The sequence below is a fragment of the Leptosomus discolor genome, chromosome 3 (genome assembly GCF_034619465.1).
Source record: "Leptosomus discolor isolate bLepDis1 chromosome 3, bLepDis1.hap2, whole genome shotgun sequence".
In the NCBI taxonomy this organism is placed as follows: domain Eukaryota; kingdom Metazoa; phylum Chordata; class Aves; order Leptosomiformes; family Leptosomidae; genus Leptosomus; species Leptosomus discolor.
This window is the reverse complement of record NC_141393.1, coordinates 38,940,967-38,963,303: the sequence shown is the minus strand read 5'-3', so window position 1 is coordinate 38,963,303 and position 22,337 is coordinate 38,940,967. Positions and strand designations below refer to the sequence as shown.

At 46.2% G+C, this 22,337-nt stretch overlaps 1 protein-coding gene across 1 annotated transcript in view; it reads right to left on the bottom strand.

The window, feature by feature from the left end:
* SMOC1 (SPARC related modular calcium binding 1) overlaps nucleotides 1–5,953 on the bottom strand; it is a 129,028-nt gene extending 123,075 nt beyond the window's left edge. The window contains exon 1 of the mRNA XM_086462987.1: nucleotides 5,834–5,953. Within this exon, the coding sequence (XP_086319113.1) occupies nucleotides 5,834–5,941 (108 nt within the window). The 5' untranslated portion in view covers nucleotides 5,942–5,953. The remainder of the gene's footprint in view (nucleotides 1–5,833) is intronic.
* Between the last annotated feature and the right edge of the window lie 16,384 nt (nucleotides 5,954–22,337).

Sequence of the window (22,337 nt, the reverse complement as noted above, 5' to 3'; positions counted from 1 at the left end):
AAAGAGCTCCTTTGTATGGTGGGTGCTTGTTTCCACTACCCTGAGTGCAAGCTTTACACGCTGCTATGACTAGCTACACTTTCCTGCTGTTACTCTCCTATAGCTACAATGCCTCCCAAAAAAAAAAAAGAGGGCAGAGTTGCCTTCTCAGTGATCACCAGAAGGGTTTCAGTGCCAGAATACTCTCTCCTTGTGCCTACAGGCAGTAAAGCCACCACACACAAAGCTTTGCAGGGCTTGTGTGTACGCTGCTGAATGCAAGCCTTAACTGCTCATGTGAGCCAGTCAAAAGAGGAAGACTGTTACATACCACATTCATCACACCCTGGTAGTTTCTCTGTGTAAGCAAACATATCACACTGACCTCACACCTTACCCAGAAAAGCTCCAGCACAGAAGCAATTCACCCACAGCAATGGCAGCCCTCAGCACTGGGGCAAGAACTTCACAAATGGAAGAGCTTCTCACAAAGAAGCATAGCAAGCTTGTCCTACCAGTGCAATGACAGTAATTAAGCTTGTAACACAACCAAAAAAGTAGTCTCCATAGTTCAAGTCACAAGTTAACATCCACTTCTCTGCCAGAACATCACCTGATGACAAAGCAGTAAACTGCCACCACTGCACACCAAGCTTGGTCTGCTGTGCCACAAAGTCCCTGGATGTTGCATCAGCACTAGAGGCCTTGTGGCAGCTGCTGGGGGGCTCTGACAGGAAGTCATCACACTGACACACAGGAGGCTAAGCATGACAGTCAGCACAGCAGTCTTCAGGGATTAGCTTCAGTTTCACCTGTATTGCTGTGTTTAGCTTTTAATGTAAGCATAAAGTTTGTGTAACACTTCACTGCATTGTCAGATGTGCCAGCCCCAGAAGAGCTGGAGATTCAGCAGCCAAGTAGGAGACAAATGGGGTTTTGTTTGTTTGGGGTTTTTTTGACATAGTAATGTCGCAATTAGTTTGAGATGGCAGGATAAGAACATCTAAGATATTTAAACAGCAGTATTAATATTTCAGAGCTACTGTACCACTGAAATGAGGTTTACACTCATCTTACCAATTGCTTCAGGCCATCTGGAAATGAAAGAAGCCAAGACAGCATCTGTTCTGCACTGATGGCAGTGAAGATTACCTAGTGCTAGAAACTTGAAAACTAGTCCAAGAGGTTATCCTTGTAGGTGTTCCACCGGCTACAGAGCTTGCTGCCACCACCAGCAGAAATACATGAGCAGTTTCTTCTTCTGTATCAAATCTTTTGGTGGCCAGAAATCTCTCATTACCAGCAAAGGTCACGAGTGAAATTCTCATAGCCAACTCAGAAGCACAGGCAGTCAAAACACCAACTCTAAGACTACAGAGCAAGTTGTATTCTCAAGTGTTTTCCTGTTTAAAACAGGACCCACTATTCCAATACTAATGTATTGGAACATGTTTTAATATTTCTCCACCCAAGAATTAATCCTGTTCCCCACAGTTGCATAATGTATAAAGAGCAAGCCAGATCAGTTTCTTTGTTACACATCAAGGAATTCAGCTGTCTAACATTAAAGGTCTAAATAGGAACAAGGAGAGGGAGAAATAATTAGTATAGGCCTATATACAACTAGAGCTTCCACTCAGGCAAGAACATCTCTGACCCAACCAAAATAGAGTATCTGTAACCAACAGCTATTTGCCATGGAGTAACAAACCCATTCTGTCAGGGGATGCTTTTCTAAGACTTGCCTTTGGCTATTTATTCCTATATTAAATGAGTCTCTCCAACAGTAAGGAAATCTAAAACATTAAAGTGCTTGTTGTTATTTATCAGCATAGACCTTTGCAGAGTGATGATTAAGCTCAAACAAAGAAACAAAATTCAGTCCTTGAAAACTTATCCCAAGTTTCACTCTTCTGTTCTAGATCTCCTTCATAAGCCCTTTGCTTTGTATTTTTATCATACATCCTTCTCCAATTTCTTCCCACCATAAAGAACACAGTCTCCCTAATTTTAGTAGAGCATGTGTAAAGACACCTGCTTTGTGGAACCCTCCCAGTGGAGCTGCAGTGAGAACACACAGAGAGAACACAGAACAGAACACAGCTCCTTGGCACAAGCTGCAATGCTGTTTGCTCCTCCAGAGGGAATGGCAAAGCAACAGGAGCCTTTTCAGCACTTTTTATCAAGGTTCTTATCTGGGGTTCTAACTAGTAGCCAGCTGCAGCAGTGAATTCCCATTGCTCTGTAGCACTCCAGTGTGTGCATTGGAATCTGTGGGTATCTTCATAGTTTTACTGTCTACTGCTTTCCCTTTACAACAGCAATGAACTGGAAGGCCCCCCTCCTTATCTCCAGCCAGCATGCCTTTCAAGGAGGGATATGGCATGTTTCCATACATGAAACTAGGAAGAAAGTTATAGTGACTGCCCTCCCCTCCCGTTTCTTAGTCCTCCACAGTCACTGGGGGGTACAGATCCCCAGTCTTCCAGAAATCCAAGCCTGTTCCTAGGACTGCTTTTGACTGCTGCAGTCATGTTCTGCTCCTTCTGCAAGCACCCACCATTTTCCTGTGCTACTATTTGCCATTACTGCCACCAGCAGTTCTCTGCCATAAATGGAGCAAGTTCATAATGCTCACGCATTATACTCAAAGCAGGGGGCCTACATAGACCTCTCTTTCTGAGCTGGAAAGACAAAGGTCACAATCTATTGTCCAGATGGAAGAAAACAGAGCTTAGTGATGCAATCTATTTAACCTGCTATGAAAAAGTGCTGCTCAAATGCACCACACACTATGAGATGCAAGGGCCAGCCCAGTCAAGCTCCCAATCTATCACTTTGGGGTCAAGGAGGGGAAACACAAGATCTGGCTTGTCACACAACTCCAGATCCCACACCAGCAGAGGGAAAGAGGCACACAGGAAGAGAATATGAATAGAAAGTAAAGCCTGATTATCTTTTTCCAGAAGACAACACCCTTCAGACAGACATTTTCCAAGAATAGTCAGTTGATTGCTTCCACAGTGCTCTTTAGACTTACATGAGCACAAGTGACTAAGCAATTGCACAACACAACAGAAGCTTTTCTAGAGTCTGTCAAGCAAGGAAACAAGTCACACAACAGCCTTAGTTCCAAGTTATTTCTAGGACACTCAAGATATTGAACCTACTACGGGGCTTTACTTGGGACAGTTGTTATAAACCGTCAGTAGGCCACAGCATATGTACAAAAGTTTCTGTTTCCTACAGGTCATTGACACTTCTCAATTCTAAGGGATTTGTGTCACGGCTTATACTTTTACTACAACAGGAAACAGCAAGCTTTGTACATCTTTTGAGAGCCAGAAGTACCCCAGCAGGCCAGTAGATGCTAGCTGCACTTGTATGTAACCTTGGTTTTCAAGCAATCATCTTCAACTAACCCACTTCATCCAAAAGTTTGATCCATTATTGGCACAACAGATGTAGATACACCTATTTCTCTTCAATACCCTTAATTTTTCCATCATTTTCTGCAAACAGTAGCAAGCCATACACCTCTGCCTATGTATTCCATGACATTCCTAGCCTGGCAGCAACACTACAGTAGTAAGAGTGCAATGCAAAGAGAAAGATCAAGAACTTGCTTCAAGCATTATTGCTGCTCATTTAAACTCACTGAGTGGGATTAAAAACTGCTGTTCACCTTTAAAAGCATTTCAGCTTGCAAATGTTGTAGTTCTAGTGCTTATTGTACAGAAAAGAAAGTGTGAAAGGGTAAGTACCACACCTAGCAACTGAACAGCTACAGGATCAGACCCCAGAAATGCAACACTGACACACACACACATCCCCCCATCCAGGGAGGGTTCATGACAGGAATATGCTCTTGATCACAAGTCAGCATGAGAAATACTGGTGTAACTTGGCAATCATCATTTAAAAATGAATAATAGAGAACTTTCTGATGTACATTGGAATCTAAAGTATGGCACCTTTATACCAATGACAACTTTACTAGCAATGTTTAATCACTAAAAGACATGAAGCTCAGGGGGTTATCATATCAATCAACATGGGTGCAAATGAGTAAACCAAACTCCCCCCTTCACACACACTTAAGTGTGACATGGAAGGGTGAGAAAACAGGCTTCATGAGTTAAATATCCTGGATGTTCACAGCCTTCCATTTAAGAGCTCATAAGTTAAAAACTTAAAGTTAAAACTTAAAGTTAAAACTTTAAGGCACATCTTTCAACACAACTGTAGACATTGATGCTCACAGCTGATTCTCCCCCAGTCATGAAGGGAGAAATAGCAACATTTGAAAAACAGCAAAGTCAGTTCACTTACTTCAAGCAAAAAAAGTAAATCAGTAGTCCTTTGTATTTGATTTTCCACTCTCCTGAAGTAGCTCCCATTCCAAAGACGACACACAGGGAGCAATTAAACTGCCTTGTAAAGTACAGTATATAAAAGTGGCATATATGGAAACTGTTTGATAGAGAGGCTCATTCTGCACTTATATGCTGCCATCAGGATTCTTTTATTTTGTTCTTTCTTTCAGTTGCTCTTCATTGAAGTATTTAGGTACCAGTCTGATGAAGGGCCCTAGTCATCCAGCCAGACTCTTATCACCTCAAAAGCTCCTCTCTATTTGGCACTACTCCAATTTTGGGGTTTATGCTTGATACTGGGCAATACAGATATAAGCATAAGCACCCCTATGTTTCTCCATCCTTTAAAACAGGTCTCCAAGAATTTATGGCACACGCTAGTTCTGATCTGCCACGTTCTAACAGTTGCTGTTACACATCTGGCCGTAAAAGAGGCTACACAGCACAGCTGAGCACAAGGACACCAGTGCAGCCAGTACACTTTCTGTAGCTCTGAGAAGCATTTAATAGCCATCATGGTAAAAGAGCACTTCTATTTAAAAAAACTAGAACATTGCACTACAGTCCCTTATTGTTATACTTTGGCTGAGTAGGGATTCCAAAGACTCCTGGTCTTGCCTAACCATGGTGTAAGTTAATTAGGCACCACATTTCACAGCATTTCAGACTGATGGGTCAAGAATGCATATGGTCAATGCATCCAACACGCCTGCAGAGAGATCAAGTTTTTCCACTTACCCAGAGCTGTGCTTCAATTGCAGCATTGGCTGAAGAACAGCTACTGTTCTGCAGCTTTATAATTGAAAGCTCTCATGCTACTTCATAGTGGTGCTGCAGTGGTAACATTAGCTCACTGGAAGGACCATATTTAGAAAAGATGTTGGGTTCTCCCCCAGAGCAATGTAATAGTTTGGTAAGTGAAATTAACAGCCCCAGTAAGAGTCAGACATTGTCAGATTAAAAAAGCAGAGCTAGACTCCTACAGGGAGAAGTCTGGGCTGAAGGCATCTAGCTTTATTGCAGGGATTCATTTAATCCCTACTTGGGAACATAAAAAAAGAAAAGTCCTAAAGCTATGTGCAGGGAACAAGGGCTACATTAAAAGCAAGAGAAGCAATATAAAAATACAGCCTGTCAACCTTCCCCCCCCCCCCCTTTTTTTCTGCAATAAACACCAACAAGTTAGTACCGATGTGTATACTTCGCGCATTCAGCCGGTACCCGGCTTTTAACGGGCGGGGAGGCCCTTGCGAGGGTCTGCGCCCGCGGGGAGCGGGGCCAGGCGGCGCTGCGCGCCCGCCGCGGGGCTGGGGCGACCGGAGTTCCCCGGCGGCGAGTGCCGGGGCTTCACCTGCGGCGCTGACAGGGCACGGGGGCGACGGGCCGGGGGCAGGGCAACCTGCCGCGGCGGGAGAAGGGCATCCCCGCCACCGAGGGCGGGGGGGGGGAGGGGGGGGGGGCGGCGGCGGCTCACTTACCCGGGGCCCCGTGGCTCGGTGGCCGCGACCCTGAGGCAGATACACCAACAGCAGCAGCGCCAGCAGGAACGGGCAAGCCCCCGCGCTGCGCCAGGCCCGCGGCACCATCGTCCCTCGGGGCGGCGGGGTAGCGGCGGGACAGCAGGGCTCTGCAGCCACCGGAGGCGGCTCTCCCGGGCGGCCGCCCCTCAGCCCAGCAGCGGCGTGTCCGGCGGCGGGCGGCGCGCGCTGTGCCCCTGGCCGGCTCTGCCCCCTCCCGCCGCGGCAGGTTACCCGCCTCGGCCATGGGGATGCCCGTTATAAAGCCGCGGCGGGGCGGGGCCAGGCGCCACTGACTGCGGCGTGCGCCTATCGCAGCGCGGCCGCCGCGGACCGCAGCCAATGACGAGGAGGCAGCGCTATCCTCCCCGCCCTGCCCCGCCGCCGCTCCCGGGCGTGAGGCGGGCGGCGCAGGTTGGCCCCGGGCGGCGCGGTGCTGCCGGCGGCCCGGCGAGGGCCGAGGGGCGGACGCCCTCCCCGGGCCGGCGGCAGCTGGAGCGGCCGCCGCTACCTCAGCGGCTGGCGGGGTGCGCGGGGACCAGGCAGACCCGGCGGAGCTGCGGGAGACGAACAGCCAGCGCGGCCGGCACTCGCCGGGGGGCTGCCGGGCGGCGCCGCTCGCCCCACGGGCCTGCTGGGCAGCCCCGGCCCTAGCCCCGCGGCGGCGGGCGGCCGGCCGTGGCGGTGGCAGTGGCAGCTGAGGCGTGCAGTCGGGCCCGGCCAAGTACGTTTAGCGTAGGAAATTACTTCACGGCGCACATGCCGTTTTGCTTTGGTCCGGCACTCGCGGGCCAAGGCTGCTGTAGAAATAAGTTCCTGTCTCAGGGAGTGTAGGTCCTCTTGTCACCTCCGTGCCAGGGCTCAAAGCATGGCTGACGCACAACCACAGAGACTACACGTCCCTGAAGATCTTCTCCTGCTTTCCCAACTGCAAAAGTACCCCCACAGCCCATTGCTTGGAATTGCCCAGCAAAGCCTAGAGACCTTGTTGTGGAGGTGATGTGCTCGGGGTCTTTGGAAATACGTACCTTGCACTTGGAGAACCATCCCAAAATCAAGTTTGGTATCTCCTGAGACAACAAGCCCTTATAGGCTGCATGTGGGTTCCAGTATGTCCAAGTACAACCAGGCACTCGATAATGGGAAGCTTGGGTAGAAAGCGAATGTTGCGCCACACAACAGGCTGGGTGCAGCTGTGGAGGAGGAGCAGGAGCAGGGGGAAAATGAAGATGCATCTGCCAGCAGGGCCCAGTCTCTGCAGGCATGTCTGTCCAATTAGGAGCTAAGGAGAGCAGTACCATGGCAGTGTAATGGTGGTAAGCTGTAGACCCTGAGCAATGGAGGCAGAGAACAATGCCAAGCCACTGTCTACCTGCTGAGTGATGGAGGTGTCTTGGGAACCTGACTGACTTGCATTTACATCGAGTCCTTCCTTTTTAAATTATAAGCATGAGTTTGATGGAGGGCATGGCAGGCCCAACGTTTTGCAAAATAATATGCATGTGTGATCATTGCTGTGCACATAATAGTGATAACAACCTTTTCATGGAACTGTTTTGTGGTGCTCTTATGGAAACACAAGACATGCAATTTCTTCATGCAACATATTTAACTTCCTTTACTCAGTGACCTTACAAGAGGCAATACTCACACTTGTGAAATTCCCTAGAGTGTATCCGCTAGGTATGGGGAGGGGCTGCTAACACCCACACGAAGAACCTCGTTACACAGTAGAAGTCATATAATTCTGGCATCTTATCAGAGCAAAGCAGGGTGTTTAGCTGTAGCGGTTGCTTTAATCTTTCTTTTCTTTTTTTAAAAAAAAAAAAAAGTTATTTATTTAAAAAATGCCAGTACGTAACATTTTGTCATTAGCCTAGGCAGGATAAGCCATTTGTTACTCACACGGAGCTCTGCCAGTATTCATTATTCTTGGCTTGCAGATCCCTCTGGAGCTCCAAACCCAGCACCCCATACAAGCCTACCGATGTACCTTAGTCCCAACCCTCACCCCCCTGCTATCCTGGTCCTAAGCTTTGCCAGCTCTTCTTCAATATGGCTTGCGGTATCCTCTGATTTTCCATTTCAAAGTCTCTCTGATCCACACCTGAACTTCTGCCATTCCACATGACATGAGCAGAGAGACTTTGAGGGGAAGAGGAGGGGGAGAGCTGGAAGAGTGTCCTTATGTACATCAGGATCAGCTCTGTTGGGGTTGGACAAGTTATACCAGTGCACACCTGACATCTGTGAAAAGACAGGCAGGATCTAGTAGTTTTGTTGAGGCAGTGATCCCACCACTGAAGTACCACATCACCTCATCATTAAGTCTTGATTAAATTCCAGTCCAGATAACAATATCCCACTTGCCTACATTCCCCTCTCCGATTTCATAGGGAGTTTTTTTGCATCTGACCTATTTTGTGTGATGCCTTCATGTGTTATCACTTGCACTTTAAACATGAATGTCTGTCTTTGGTGTATTTTCCATAGATAAATCCATGGATACCAGGATAGCTCTTCTGTATAAATGCACATTACCACCATGAAAAAATGATTATTTTCCTATTCTCTAACAGAGAATAACCAGCTAGACTGGAAGCCTACCCTCTGATGCCTGTGAGGCCCTGACACTAGCAGCGTCTTAACACCAAGTAAAAGTTCCAGAGGGGGTCAGAAATTCCCAGTAACTGAACCCTTTGACCACTTTATAGTGAAAGCTGTTCATAACCTTGCAGCATGTACTTCCAGCCTTGACCACAGCCAGGTGTTTCTCAGTAGGGAGGTATGTTTCCTTTGCAGGTGGTAACTGCCTTACTGCGATAACCAGCCTAAAAGAGATTTCATAGCCTGGCCTGTGTATCACAATTATTAAATTTCACTGAGCTGTTATGAGCCCAAAAACCTTATCAAAGCACCATCCAGGTGGATGGAGGACATCCAGCCACAGTTTAAAGACACCAGCAAGAGAGAGAATCTATGTCTTTGTTCCAGTTGTGAATTACCTCCACCATTGAAAATGCATGCCTAACTCTTTGGCATACTGGGCCTGGTACCCTGGTTGGTACAGGTGCACTTTACTGGTGTGTCATCTTCAAAGAAAAGTCTAGGTAAATAAAAAAACCTGCTGAAACAGAAAGTTTTGTGCCACTAAAATGTCTATTAATGCACTCCAGGTTGCTGGCAAGTGGTAAGTGCCTGCCTTGGGCATCAGTGGCATTGCAGAGATGCTGATGAGCCGAGAGGAGACTAGTGTCCAAACATAAAAGGAATTGGGCGCCTAACCTTCTCACTTGAGCTCTTCTGAAAATCCCTGCCATCACTCTGAGGATGCAGTGCCAAATGCTGTGCTGGCACAGTGCCACTTCAGTCAGTGGTGTCTCACCAGCAAAGAACTTGCCCAGGGTGTTTAACTGAAAACTACAAAGAGAGTGGGGCACGGAACTAGAAGAGAAGTTGTTCGTCTTGTCCAGGCATTCATATGCCAGGCCTAACGTTCAGATCCTTCTGAGGAAGATGTAAGCCCAGCTGTAATGAATTCAACTATGCAATGCTGGTGGAGATAGCACTGAAAATGGTACCGTTGGGGCTTGTTGTATGTACCAGATACAGCCTACAACTTGCACCTCTGAAGACTTACCCTGACATGTGCCTGTATGTGTTGATGATTAATATCTTGTTGCTATGGTGCATGCATATCATGCACAACACCGCAAACCCATGGTGCAGGATGTATATATTGGTGGTCTTGACAACTGTTCAGGGAGAACTGTTTGATCACTTTGACTATTTGCCTCTGCATCTATTTGTCTTGTCCTCAGACGTTTCAGAAGATCGCTGTCCTCTTTTGAACAGTGTTGGCACCCACAGCAGAACTGTCATGGGATCTGTCTGCTACAGCTTCCAAACGTGTCCCGATTGCACACGTTTAGCAGAAATTATTACTCACGCTTTCAGTAAAGAATAATCTGCTGCCTCCAAATATGAGCTAATTGCTTTTAGGGACTAGATTAATGTTACTTGTTCTTTTTTAAGTCAGTGGATGCTACAGTCACTCCTGCAGCAGGTCTCGATTTAGTTCACTTTTTATCACAAAAGGAGTAAAGAAGAATGTGGGGGATTTGCTGTGAGATTGATTGTTGTAGGTTGTAATGATGCAGAATTTAGAGCTATTTTTTTAACGTCATGCCTATTGAATCATTTGGATAATTATAATCAAAGAATTATCCATTGCTGCCAGGCCCTAATTGCTGAGAACCTGCAGCAGTGGAAGAACATTTGCTACTATGCTGATGCTCCCAAATCTCCATCCAAAGGCGAGTTCAGGGCACCTCAGAGTAAAGACTGAAAAGCCACAGTTGAGCACGCTCATGACCCTGCGCAGGTTGGAATAGCAGCCGCAGGATGGAAGAGTCTGTGCAGTCACGCTAAAATGAGGTAGAATACAATTTCCCCAGCTTCCCAGACACAGGTTGAATATGGAGGTGGTGGGGAGGAGTAAGTTTGACTCATAGTGATTATGAGGCTGGAAATCAAAAGTCATTTGGTTTAAAAGGATTCACATCACAGCGTATGGCAATTTTACAGTGTCATCCCACTGCCAGCACAGCTGCTGCTGTGGGCAAAGTATTCACACTTGTTAAGATGTAGAGACATATTGCCATTAGCATATCTTGGGGTATACTTTCTACATTATGTCAACAAAAAGGAGTCTTAGCTTCTCATGAAAGCTAATTATGTATATGCCTGAATGGAACAGAAACCCTCTTAGTAATAGTAAGTATCCTATTGGGCTCTTCATCCTGGAAGCTCTTTGCAGGATGTTCACTTATACTTGAACCAAAAGCTTTGTTAAAAATACAACAGGATTGCAAGTCTTTTTCCATTAAATCCATCTAGAGTCTGCCACTTCATTCATTATATTTCATATAGTAATTCTGTGCACACCTTTCCTCTAGAAAGTATATTAAATTGTGTGGATCCTGGCTGCGCTTCTTTGGTTTCCCAAAGAGTTGCTGGTAGTTCTGGTTAGTTCCCCATCACCGCCAAACCCTCGCCTCTCAGTAGTGCCTGTCCATCTGATCCTACTACCCAGCCATACCTTCATGCCTTTGTGTTATTCCACCACAGGAAGAGGCTGTTGGTGATACACCAGTATTATTATGAAAAGAAAACAAAGCAAAACCCAAAAAACAAATGCAGTGAAGTGCAAGATGTAGTAAAGAGGCAGTAAAGCCCGTTTGAGCTTCAGTATGTTTTTTCATGGTGCTGAAGCACATATCTGTTTTTAAGGATGGCACCTCTACGATGACCTGTCTGATGTTAGTCTGTAATCTGCCAGCTTCTTGAAAACAAGGATATTCTCCTTTTCTGCCTTTGTACTCTTACTTATGTTTTGCAAATTCTAGGGTATAATGTTGAGAATTGGTATGAGGCCCAGGGCAGTGGTGGTGAATGATGGGTATTTCTGTGGCCCTGGAAAATTAAATGACTCTTCCAATAAAGTAACAGATTTCTGGTGTTCATTGTGCACTTTTTTTAATTTTGTGAAGTAAGTATAGTATCACTCCAGGCTCTAAAAAGAATGCCAATCGACTGTATCTTTAACCTTTAGAATCTTTAGAAGTACTTAGGGACTTGCCAATTTCTTTTTTTTTTTTTTTGAGTCAGCTATGAAATTGAAGTTGAGTTGGACTCCATATGGACTCCAGAAGAGAGGAGCTTTGTTCCAACCTCATTTATCAATCTTATCAAGGCAAGGATTCTTTCTGTTCATCCTGTCTACCTGGGTGGGATAGATGGAAAGAGGGTGGGGAAAGAAATACCTCTGTGCTGAAATTTTGAGGACTAGATACTCTGGGCTACAAATGCAAGGGAGAGCAGGTGGTGAGTCTCCCGTACATGAGCACTTTCTGCCCACACAGAGTGGGCTCATGATCGAAAGTGCAAAAGAAGTGCATGGAGGGGGATCATACCAGGACACAAGGAAGTCAGAGTCTCTTGCCTGACCTCCCCTCCATGTGATCCTCCACCAGCACAAACAACAGCAAAAAGGAGGAGGAAGCAGCTGAGGATCAGACCCTGTGAGCTCAATGGGTCATGACGCTGGGATTATTTTTTGTCACTTGAGCACATTCACCTTGTCTCAGAGAGATGCTCAGATGAATGGAATAAAGTAGTTTGTGTCACAGGTTGGCACCCCCCTCATCTGCCTCCCTCCATCAGCAGTCCTTATCAGGAAACTCAGAATCAGAATTGTGTCCTAAGTAACATGAAAGCAGCTCAGAAACATACTCCAGCAAAGACATATTAGACACTCTGGCATCATATTAGACACTCTTTGTGTTCCAGGTTTGGGAGGCAAAATGGTGACAAAACAGTGCGATGCTAATTCTAAGATGCCTTGATCCTGCAATTTTTCATCAGGGCCAAGAGTAACACTCGTTATCTGACAGGCAGAGCTTGTTTTTTCTTCCCTACCAGTTTCTTAGCACTGATTTAGGCTTCACACTGACACCAGCAGAACTGCACTTAAATCACAACCCTGAGAACCAGCTACACGTATCCAAAGCTGAGCAGAGTTCAAACCTCAGCCCTGTGCTGATACAGAGTCTTTTCTGTTTTAAATTGCCCACCCACTCACTATTCCCAGCTGCCGAGCCACATAACGTTCAAAGACCACACACAAGGTGCAAGAGCAATAGGGGCCTGTTGAAAATTAAAGTGCAACAGCTTAGTCAAGAGGATAGGCTCCAGCATTGCTGCCTAGAAAATGGGGGCAAGGAATGAGGACGGAAGAGCAGACAGAGACCGTGGGAGATCGGTACAGAAAGTGATGGGAATCTACACTGGAGCGTATTTTACAGAAATCCCCTACCCTCATCGTGCAGATCAGCAGAGACACAGAGCTTCCTGTATGAAGACAGGCAAGAAGCAGCTCAGAAAAGGAGGTGGTGCTTTCCAGAGGCCAGAGATGATACTGGAGTCCCAGGGTTTGTTCTCGGTTTGGCTGTTGGCTTGCTAAAAGGATCTGGAGCCAGTCAAAAAAACTCTCTGTGCCCTATTTCCCCCTCTTGAGCAAGTGTCAAGTACAAGAGCCTCATGTGAATGTTGTGCTATCTCCCACAGCCCCCAACAGACAGGAAAACTGTCAAAGAGCTCTGGTTTCTTCTCTGTAGTGCTGCTGCTGAAGGGATCTTGCTCTGAAGAGCACTCATTTGAATGTGATATGTTGCCTAATTCCTCTTCATCCCATTGTAAGAGCATGTTACTGTCAAAAACTAGAGTGTTGCGATACCGCTCAGTGGTGATACAAAGACAGGAGCAGGTCAGCACTGTCACACATCACAGTGCAGCACCCCCACTTTTAAAAAAGAGCAAGGCCCTTCTGCTGACCCCTAGGCTAGGATTCACAGGGTCCGAGGCGAACTGCTGAAAAACAGCCTTATCCTGAACATATCTGCTCAGATGTCTGAGTCTGCACAAAGAGAGACTGTTCACCTCAAAGCGTTTGAAAGACATTAAGTTTTGTCCCATTGCTTCTATACATAAAGAATGTGTGTTTATATGTTTATACATGAAGATTTTGTGCTTAGTTGCTAACCAAGGCTAAATACTTAAAGGCTGAGTCAAGATGTACTCTAAATGTGGGCTATTTTACCCATCTCTAAATGAAACGGCTTCACTGCTGAGACAAGGCAATGTTGTAACGGCACAACCCAGCAGTCGGAACAAGAAACAACGAAGGTGGTTTCTAACAGAAAGCGCTCAGGGTGTTTGAAGAGGCAGACTGCCAGGGCTCTATGGGTATCATCCTACTCCCTAGTCCTCAGCTGGGACAGCAGCTTAGGAGAGATTAAAGGAGGAAAGATGAAACACAACATGCCATTAACTTTCTTACTGCAACTCTGATTACTGCTAGCAAAAGAAAGCAAAATAAGGAAACACTGAAAGGAAAGACTCAGTCAAGTATCCCATACCAAATACTCTGATATGGTGGTTTGAACCCAGAGCCACATATGGTAGCTAGCATGTGTGCCTGTAATGATGTAAACTAGAACCACAGATAGAAAAGTTCTTGCAGCATTTTCAGGCTCTTCCATTTGATCCCAGATTTGGTCTTCAGAACACGTTCAACAATAAACAGAGCAAAAGATACTGAGACTGGAATTTCCGTAGTTAATGCTATTGCTCTATTGATTTCACTACCTTCTTAAAACAATGGTAAATGTACAAAAAAATATAGGTGTACATGCATACCCCTTCCTTCTTCTGACCCCTGTCAGAAACTCAGTGCAGAAAGAGACCTTCCAGCACACAATCGCCTGCTTTTTGAAATATCCCACTGTGATACATATCAACCTTTTTCTTTTGATTGATAGACTTTGCTAGGAAAACACGGCAGAACAGATGTGTGTGCATGGGTGCCATCAAATGAATTTTAATGCTCTTTCTCCCCCCCACCTCCCACCCACAGGCTTATAAAGTTATTCTGGAAGACATGCAAATCCTAAATAATGGGGGAGGGGAGAGTGGGGATTAAGGGACATCTGAAGAAAGTAGTATAAAATTGCACTGAAAGCAAAAATCCTCCCACCATAACCTGCCCTTGTCCACCCCTGTGTCAACAAATATGCAACCAATTAATGTAATTGCAGAGTTATTTATGGCACACAGGAAAGTGTAGTCAGGGACCCTGAGAAACAAGGTTGTAGGGATAGGAACGCCTGCGTTTCCCCCTCACCCCCTCCTTTGCAAATGTTTAAGTTGACTTGTGGTGTCCATGTGTCTCATAACCAAGAGCCTGTCTACTTTGCAGGTGTTGCTTGCTGCATGGGGGTGGGTAAAGTGGATAAAAGGAGACCTGGAAAAGGGTTGGGGTCTTCTGATTTCGAACTGTGACCAAAAGATATTGGTTGGGTTTAGATATCCGCCACCCCTCACCCCCCTTTTCAGCCTACAAAAGCCCCATACTTAATCCCTTTAGATGACCCTTCCAACAGCAGCAACAACATTTGAACACAACAGTGGAAAAAAAATTTCTTAGTTCCATGATTTGATTGTTCAGGGTGACAGTTTTGTTACTGTTCAGTGCCCTGCACAAGAGAGGTTTTAATTAGAGCTATTGAGTGGTTTGAATTGGCACAATTAGGGTCAGCATTAATGATTGCTGCATGTGTTCTTTTGAACAGTAAGGGCTTTTTTTTGCCCACAGACAGGAGGGGGTAGCAGCTAATGAACTAGGAGAGTGCAAATTATCTCTGCAAAGCTGGGGCAAGTGTAATACACACTGGGGATGAAGTGGAGAGCAGGAAGAGAGACCACAGCTTGTGGGGCTGATCCAGAAGACTTCTCAGTGCTGAGCACCATCAGTCCCTCTGCTTGCCATTTGCTTTCTCCGGTGCTGAGGCTGTATAGAGCACTTACAGAGATGCGTTTCCTGCATCACATGGGAAGACTTCAGAGAGGCAAAGCATATGCAGTGTTTTCACACGGAAAAAATACAAAAGGAGATGGGAAAAAGGCTGCAGTCTGCTGAGAACAGTAGTCTGCTTTAAAAACAAGGCCATGCTCATGCAAATTGGTACTCCCATGAGTAGGCTTGTAGGCTTTACCCACCTCCCATTCACTTCAGTGGAATACTGGACCAGTTCAAAGAAACACAGCCACATAAGAGAGAGAGAGAGGTATATATTTGTGTACAAGCACCCCTCCTGTGTGTTGAAACACCTCCCAAATACGCAGACCTGCCTTAACTGCACTGCAGGTGGATGCCAGAGCCCCATGCATATAGCAGCTCTGCCAAAGGCTGCTCCCACCCCTGCTGAGAAAACAAGAGTCCTCACAGCACATGCAACTTGACTTAGAGAGAAGACCTCCTGGAGGCATATCTATGGTCTCCTCAGAACTTGCAGGTCTCCTATAATGTTCTCCTGATACAGCTTCTTTCTGACCCACACAGTCCGTGAATGTGAACAGAAATGCTTCTGGATTGCAGGAGGAATACACTCCCACTCCAGAAGAGTCAGAGGCCTCTCTTCCACCTAGCTGCTTGTTAGAGAAAGGACAAGTAGGTGATGGTGACAACTGTGTGGGTGCAGGTACTGACTGGTGGCACAGGACCTGCTGTGCTCCTGTTAAGAGCCTCCATTGCCTCTGAGCCATGCAGGTCCTCCCCAAAACATGAACCTTTTTTGCTCCAGGTCTGGAACAAAGCTTTCTGAGTGCTCTCCAGTTGCGAAAAAGAGCTTTTGGTCAGGCATTGCCTTAGAACCACCTTCGAGCTACAGAAAGACTTTGTTCAACTGCTGGGTTCCCAGCATAGCGGTTCCTCACTGCCCTCCACTATGAACAGCAAGAGACAGCCATTCCCCGCTCACATATGCAACATATTCCTTTTTGCTAATGGTGGGGTGGCCCTCTGATGGCTGCAGCCTAGAAGTCCCTTCTCACCTCCAAAATACAGATAGGGCATCACTGGTAGGAGTACCTGTGGACCTGTCTCAGGTCTGGCAGTACCGGCCGAGCCAGATGCTGGCACTGGTCTCTTGGTCTGGCCTGAATACCTGTGTAAGCCAGCAGGCCTGCTGCAAAATGTCATCTCTAATTGTCTGCAGTAATAATGTCTCCTGAACATGACCTAAAAGTGGAGATACATTGTCAGGCACCCTGCATCAAATAAAAAGTTGGTTCTTCAGTAAGCTAAGCTAGTTGGTAGGGCAGAAGAGACTAGCACATGTGTATATACTGTCAGAGGACTGATCCTCGTACTTTTTCAGAAAACATCTTCAGACAAACTTTCTGCAGCCATCCCTGAGTGTGGCCACCAACAACTAACACTCAAATTCTTGAGGCCAAGCATTGGCACCAGCCAAGGCTGCACACCCCACCAGTGCCTTTGTTGGCAAAGCAGGTAAAGCTGTGTGCACAACTGGAGCAGAGAAGCTGGGTGAAATCCTGTGTGTGCAATCTCAATTGGGAACTAGCCAAATACTTCATCTTTCATATATGCAAAAGAAGACAAAGGTGCCCAAAATATGGAGAGAATGGGACTCTTTGGTGTGGTTAAACAGAGGTTTCTGTGTATTTCTGTTAGCAGGTGTTTTCAGATATTTCAGTGTCTCCTTCTTTCTCTAAACATAATATGCTTCTCTGAAAAAAATAAATCCCATTTCTCTGTCTTTTTTTAAGTAGGTGTAAATTATATTATTCTTACTTAAGATACACAGTAGCCGAACACATTGGGAAAATAATCACAGGCCAAGATCTTGCCATGCAAACAAAGGAGAAAGAGATGATTTGTACCCAAAGAGCTCATATTCTGTAGGCCTAAACCAGCAGAAGTTTGATCTGCAACATGAACATTAACCAGTGATGCTGCTGCAATCCATTGGTAGCCTATGGATGGGTGCAAATCCAATGGGTGCTCACAGCTAGAATAGTCTCACTTAGTTCTCAAGGTAGAAAACAGTAGCCTGAACTAGACACCTTCTCCTCAGGTGTGGGTTACCTACTCGCTTGTCACACCTGTGGCTTCGCAAGAAGTTCTTTACCTTATTAGAATTTTTTATGCTGCTAATGACCAAGATCCATGAAAGCCAGTCTCATAAAGGATCTTTCCCCAGGTGTGCCAGCCTCCAGGACACAAAGAGCCCAGCAGTGCCAGGCAGAGGGCTGCTGTTTCTGGCAGGAGCTGGAGTTGAGCGGGTGGATGGCAGGAGGGTGAAAGCAGAGCTGCAGTGGCTGCTGAACCACAGCAGCTGCCTGGGGCAGGGCTTTACCCCCCGCAGGGCTCCATCCCCTGGCAGCAGCACGGCCCTCTTGGGAGTGAGCAGCACAGCTGCAGGTGGCTTCATCTCGCCTGGCACCCCTGAGTGGAGAAGACTTTCCCCTACCCTCAGCTAGCCAGGAGGAACTGGTTCTACCAGGGCTCAGCAGAGATGCAAAATTGGAGAGCCAGGGGAAAGGCAGAGACATAGGGAGCATCTCACAAGTGCTTTCACCTTTTACCATTGGCTGCCTTCTCCTCCTCTCCCCCAAGTCTCTCTCATAAGGACTTCAACTGTTCCCATGGCCAGAATTTTGGTTTGGGCAGACATCCAGCATCGCTTAGCAGATCCAAAATGACACTTCACACATTCTTGGAGGTGTGAAAGAAACAACCAAGCTGAATCGTTTCACCACCCTCAGGGTACTAGAGGTGATACCGTAGACTTGCCAAGGAACATGCAAGGACATTCACAAATATTTCACGACCACCTTCTTTGAGTCTGCTTTGTTATTAAACAGCCATGTGTTTTGGTATTAGCTGGAAAGCTGAACGTACAACTGCTCAGAGGCTACTTCTGCCTTGACTTTCTTATCATATGTGCTCAAAAAGGCAAGACTTTTCAGTGATGACTTACGTTGTCGAGTAAATATATTAATAGTCTTCATATAGATCATTTACAAGCAAGTAATATATCTGCAGCCTGGAGGACGGGGATAGCACTGCAGGCACCAGGCTGTCAGCTGCGCCCTGGCCAGAGGCTGAGCTACCTGGAAAGAGTATGGAAGCCAATGGACTTGCGAGTGGATGTGACACGTAGAAAGCTGGATGTGAGAGGGAATATTGTGAGAAGCTGGCAAAAGCTACAGGCGGTGCTGTGAGGGCTGGGTGGATCCCTCAGGTGGTTAAGGGGGGGGCAGGGGGGAGCATGTGTGAGCAACAGCCGAACCACACAGATAGGTGGAGTGGAGCACTGGGGACATTCTGGGAAACAGGACCTTGCCGGGCCAGTGTGCCTGGTAACCATACCCGTAATAGCATGTAAGACTGAGATAACTTGGCTAGCAGTATCAGAAATAGCAAATTCAGGTATGAATATGGCAAAACTAGGACTAATGAGGAAAAAGTAGTTAAATGCAGGTTGTCTCTCTGGGTTGAGAAGAAAGGGAGATGCAGGAGTGGCAAAAAGAGGGGTCAAGAAACACAGAAATGGATAATAAGATATACAGTTCATGTGGCAGAGGGTGTCTGGAGGCATTTGTCAAGCAGCCCTATGCTTGATCACTGCAGCTAGAGCCAGACAATAAACCAAACCCTGTGTTTCTGGCCATGCCAGCAGAGTCAGACCTGCTTCCACCCCAGGCAGAGGACAGCAGTCGGCAGTGCAGGGGAAGAACTTTCACTTCCTCACAGACTGAGCATCCCAGCATCACCACGTTGGTGCCTATTCCAGGTCAGATGGCTTTAGCAACTGCCCACCACAGTGTAACAGACAGATTTAGGGGTTTTCAGGTTTTTTGGGTTTCACTTCAGTTAATACAGATAAACTCTTGTGACTAAAGAAAGTGCCTTGTCTACCTTTAAACTCATAGTCTAGACCCAAGAAAAGCGTCTTCCAAGAAAAAAGTTTGCACCGAGAAATCAGTATTGCCTCTCCTCTGCCTTAGTGCAGGCACTGATTAGCAAAGATTAAATATGCAACAAGCCTGTCTCTGAAGTGATACTTAGCAGTTCTGCAAGCACTCCCAGCAGAAGCGATAAATGTAGACTTTGAAAATGTGTCAGGAAAAGCAAGTTACTCAGAATTTACTTAATCTGAGCTTTGGCTGAAGGTTTGATACAGTCTTATTTTACCAGAATTAGTCAACCCATCTCCAACCTAAAAGAAATACATTTTGACTTTAAGCTCCACAACATTTCATTCACCATCCATCAGATCTGCTATAAACCAGCAGAGACTTTGCTTTTCATAATTTTTCCGCATTGGTTTTTGCCATACCACTAAATTTCTGTGCTGCAGCCAGACCAGCACAACTTATGAGCAGACTGGTTATGCTACAGTGATGAATGATCCCCTGGAGATTAAGCTGTGAGACATCTCTCCTTGGCCTGAATATTGAGCAGTGAATTTCCCCTCACAGCCTTTTCTGCATGTTCCCTGGTCTCCTTCCCCTGGCAGGTCCAGACTTTGTCCTAGCTTGGACTTTGTGTAGGCAAGCCAGCAGGTCTCAGCACCCAGAGCTTCAGCTCTTTCCTAGGGCAGACTGCTCACCCTCACTCCAGAGCTCCTATTTCCTTGCCCTCTGCTGTAACCTCTTCTGAAGGCAGCTCGTGCTCCAGCCTCACTACAAGGAAAATAAGTTCCTCAGATTCTGTATCTAAGAGCACTTGGAAAACTCCAGTGTTGCCAAGATACTGACAGGGGGTTGAAAGGAGCCAAATATTTTGCTGAATGCTTTCTTGAAGAACAGAAACATGTGCAAAGCTGGACTCAGTATACCATCAAATTTATCAGATATGATAACCAACATCCACGACAGAAGTGTTTGTGAGAAAGCAAGAGAAAGCTGAAGACCTTTAGTACAGCTGGCAAAGGGAACCACAGTGAAGAATTCTCCACAATTTAAACTACTTATCCAGTTGCCTTTTTATTTAATTCTAAGCAACATCCCTTTTGGCCACCCCAGGGTTTTTTTCCCCACTGTTATGGAGATTTTTCAATATTGTTGCCTTGCTCTGGGGGGAGGGTATGTTTCTCCTTTTGTCGTATCAAGCTCCCTTCTCAAATGGAAGAGAAATGTCAGTCAGACAAGTTCATTTTCAGTCACATCTGCTTCCAGAGCAGAGCTCTTCCCCTCATTAACCAGTGAGACAGATCTGAAGACATGGCTCAGGAGGCATGTGGGTCTCAGCTCACTCGACAAGCTGATAGGCTTGCAAAAGGGCAGCTGATGTCAGGGAAAAGCAGTGAGAAGAACAACATGAACTGCACGATAGTTTAGGAATACTATCGGGAATTCTGACGTAAACTGTTCAAATTTTTGTAGGTGAATGCATCATTCAATCCACAGCCACAATGAGCTTGTAAGCAAGGGTTTCTGCAGCCTGGGAGGGCAACAGATCTTCCCAACTGCACCACAACTTGCACCCTTGCAAAGGTCTCGGTGCCCAGCAGCCCAGCCCCAGGCTCTTATCCCATGCTAGGTACCATAGACAGCAGTGGAGCTGGCTGGGGAAGAGGTACATCCATTTATGACTTCTAAACTTCCCAGAGTCCCTCCTTGCACTGATTTCTCAGCAAGCCTAAGAACATCTGCACTTACTGGAGACCCTACAAGACAGAGCAATTTGTCACCGCAGGAGCATATTTCATATGCAATACCAGTTTAGAGTGGTGTGAGGCGTCTGTAAGAATTTGACCTAGAGCTACCATCTTAAGTTTAACACCACTGATTGGGGAACCACATCCTCAGTTTCTTCAGCTGTCCCATTTTCACTGCCTGCAAATTATTGACCTTTTATTAGCCCCATCTCCTCCACTCTTGAACTAAAGCAGCTCAACATAGCCTTCCTTGGTTCTATGGCAGCTAGTAGCTGTAAAGCAAGATCTTGCACAAAAAATGTAGGAAGTAGTGAAAAATCAACATTTTATCTCAGTCCTCAGCTGGCAAACATCAGCAAAGCTGATGCTGGTGGAGTGGCACCAGGTCCTTCAGCTAGGCCTAAGATCCAGCACAGTCCTGATATCCAGCCTTAGGTCTTCAGCACTGTCATGATGGGGTGGCCCCAAGGAAAGCTTCCCACAGGGAGGTATGGCAGTGGCATGGATAGATGGTAGAACCTTAAATATAGCGTGAGTGAAGATCCAGTGATCTAACTGTAAGTACAAATGAAGAACATTTGCTGGGTCCTCCAGCTGATGAAGTATTACGGCCTTTCTGAGAAACCAGCCTTTGTTGGTGTATCAGTTAAGGTCCAGTCAGCTCACACTGTAGGATACACAGAGCCTGCCTAGAGACAGTCCTTCATTGCCTGCAATAGTCCCTAGGTCAGGTGTCTGAGGAGCTGATCTCCTTGGCTCCTGCAGCCCTCTCCCTTCCATTGGGCAAATTACCAGCTATCCAACTGGTGAGATTTCTAGCACTGAAAAGCAAAATTGGAAAGATGAGCAAATGCCTCTCAAAATAATGATTCCATGCAAATGATGGGGAAAACAAAAGCAAACAACAACAATAAAAAGGACTTTAAAAGCATGAGCAGCAGTTGGCCAAACACAGGCACCACTGCATGGAACTCAGGGTGCTGAGAAACAGCCAAATTGCAGCAAATGCAACACCCTTTCCTGAAAACTGCAGAAAACCAGGATCTTGGAATTTATCTGGGGCAACAAGGCTAACTCACTCTTCTGAAAAACATCACATTCATCTTGGTGAGAACAGACATTACAGAATTAACTCATTTCTGATGGTTTTTAAAAGAACCGCCATGCACAGTTCATAGGAAGAAAGTCCTTTCAGCGTCAGCTTTCCCAAGAGTAACTAGCTGTTCTCCAAGAGAGCAGATATCTTGGTGGGGGGAGGCAGGAATAATTGATGGGGGGCAGACCAGGGGAAGAAATAACAGTAGCACTGACCATCATTTTTGGAAACAGCATTCAGTCAAGCAGGTTGCAACGCAACAACTGTCATTCATCCCTGC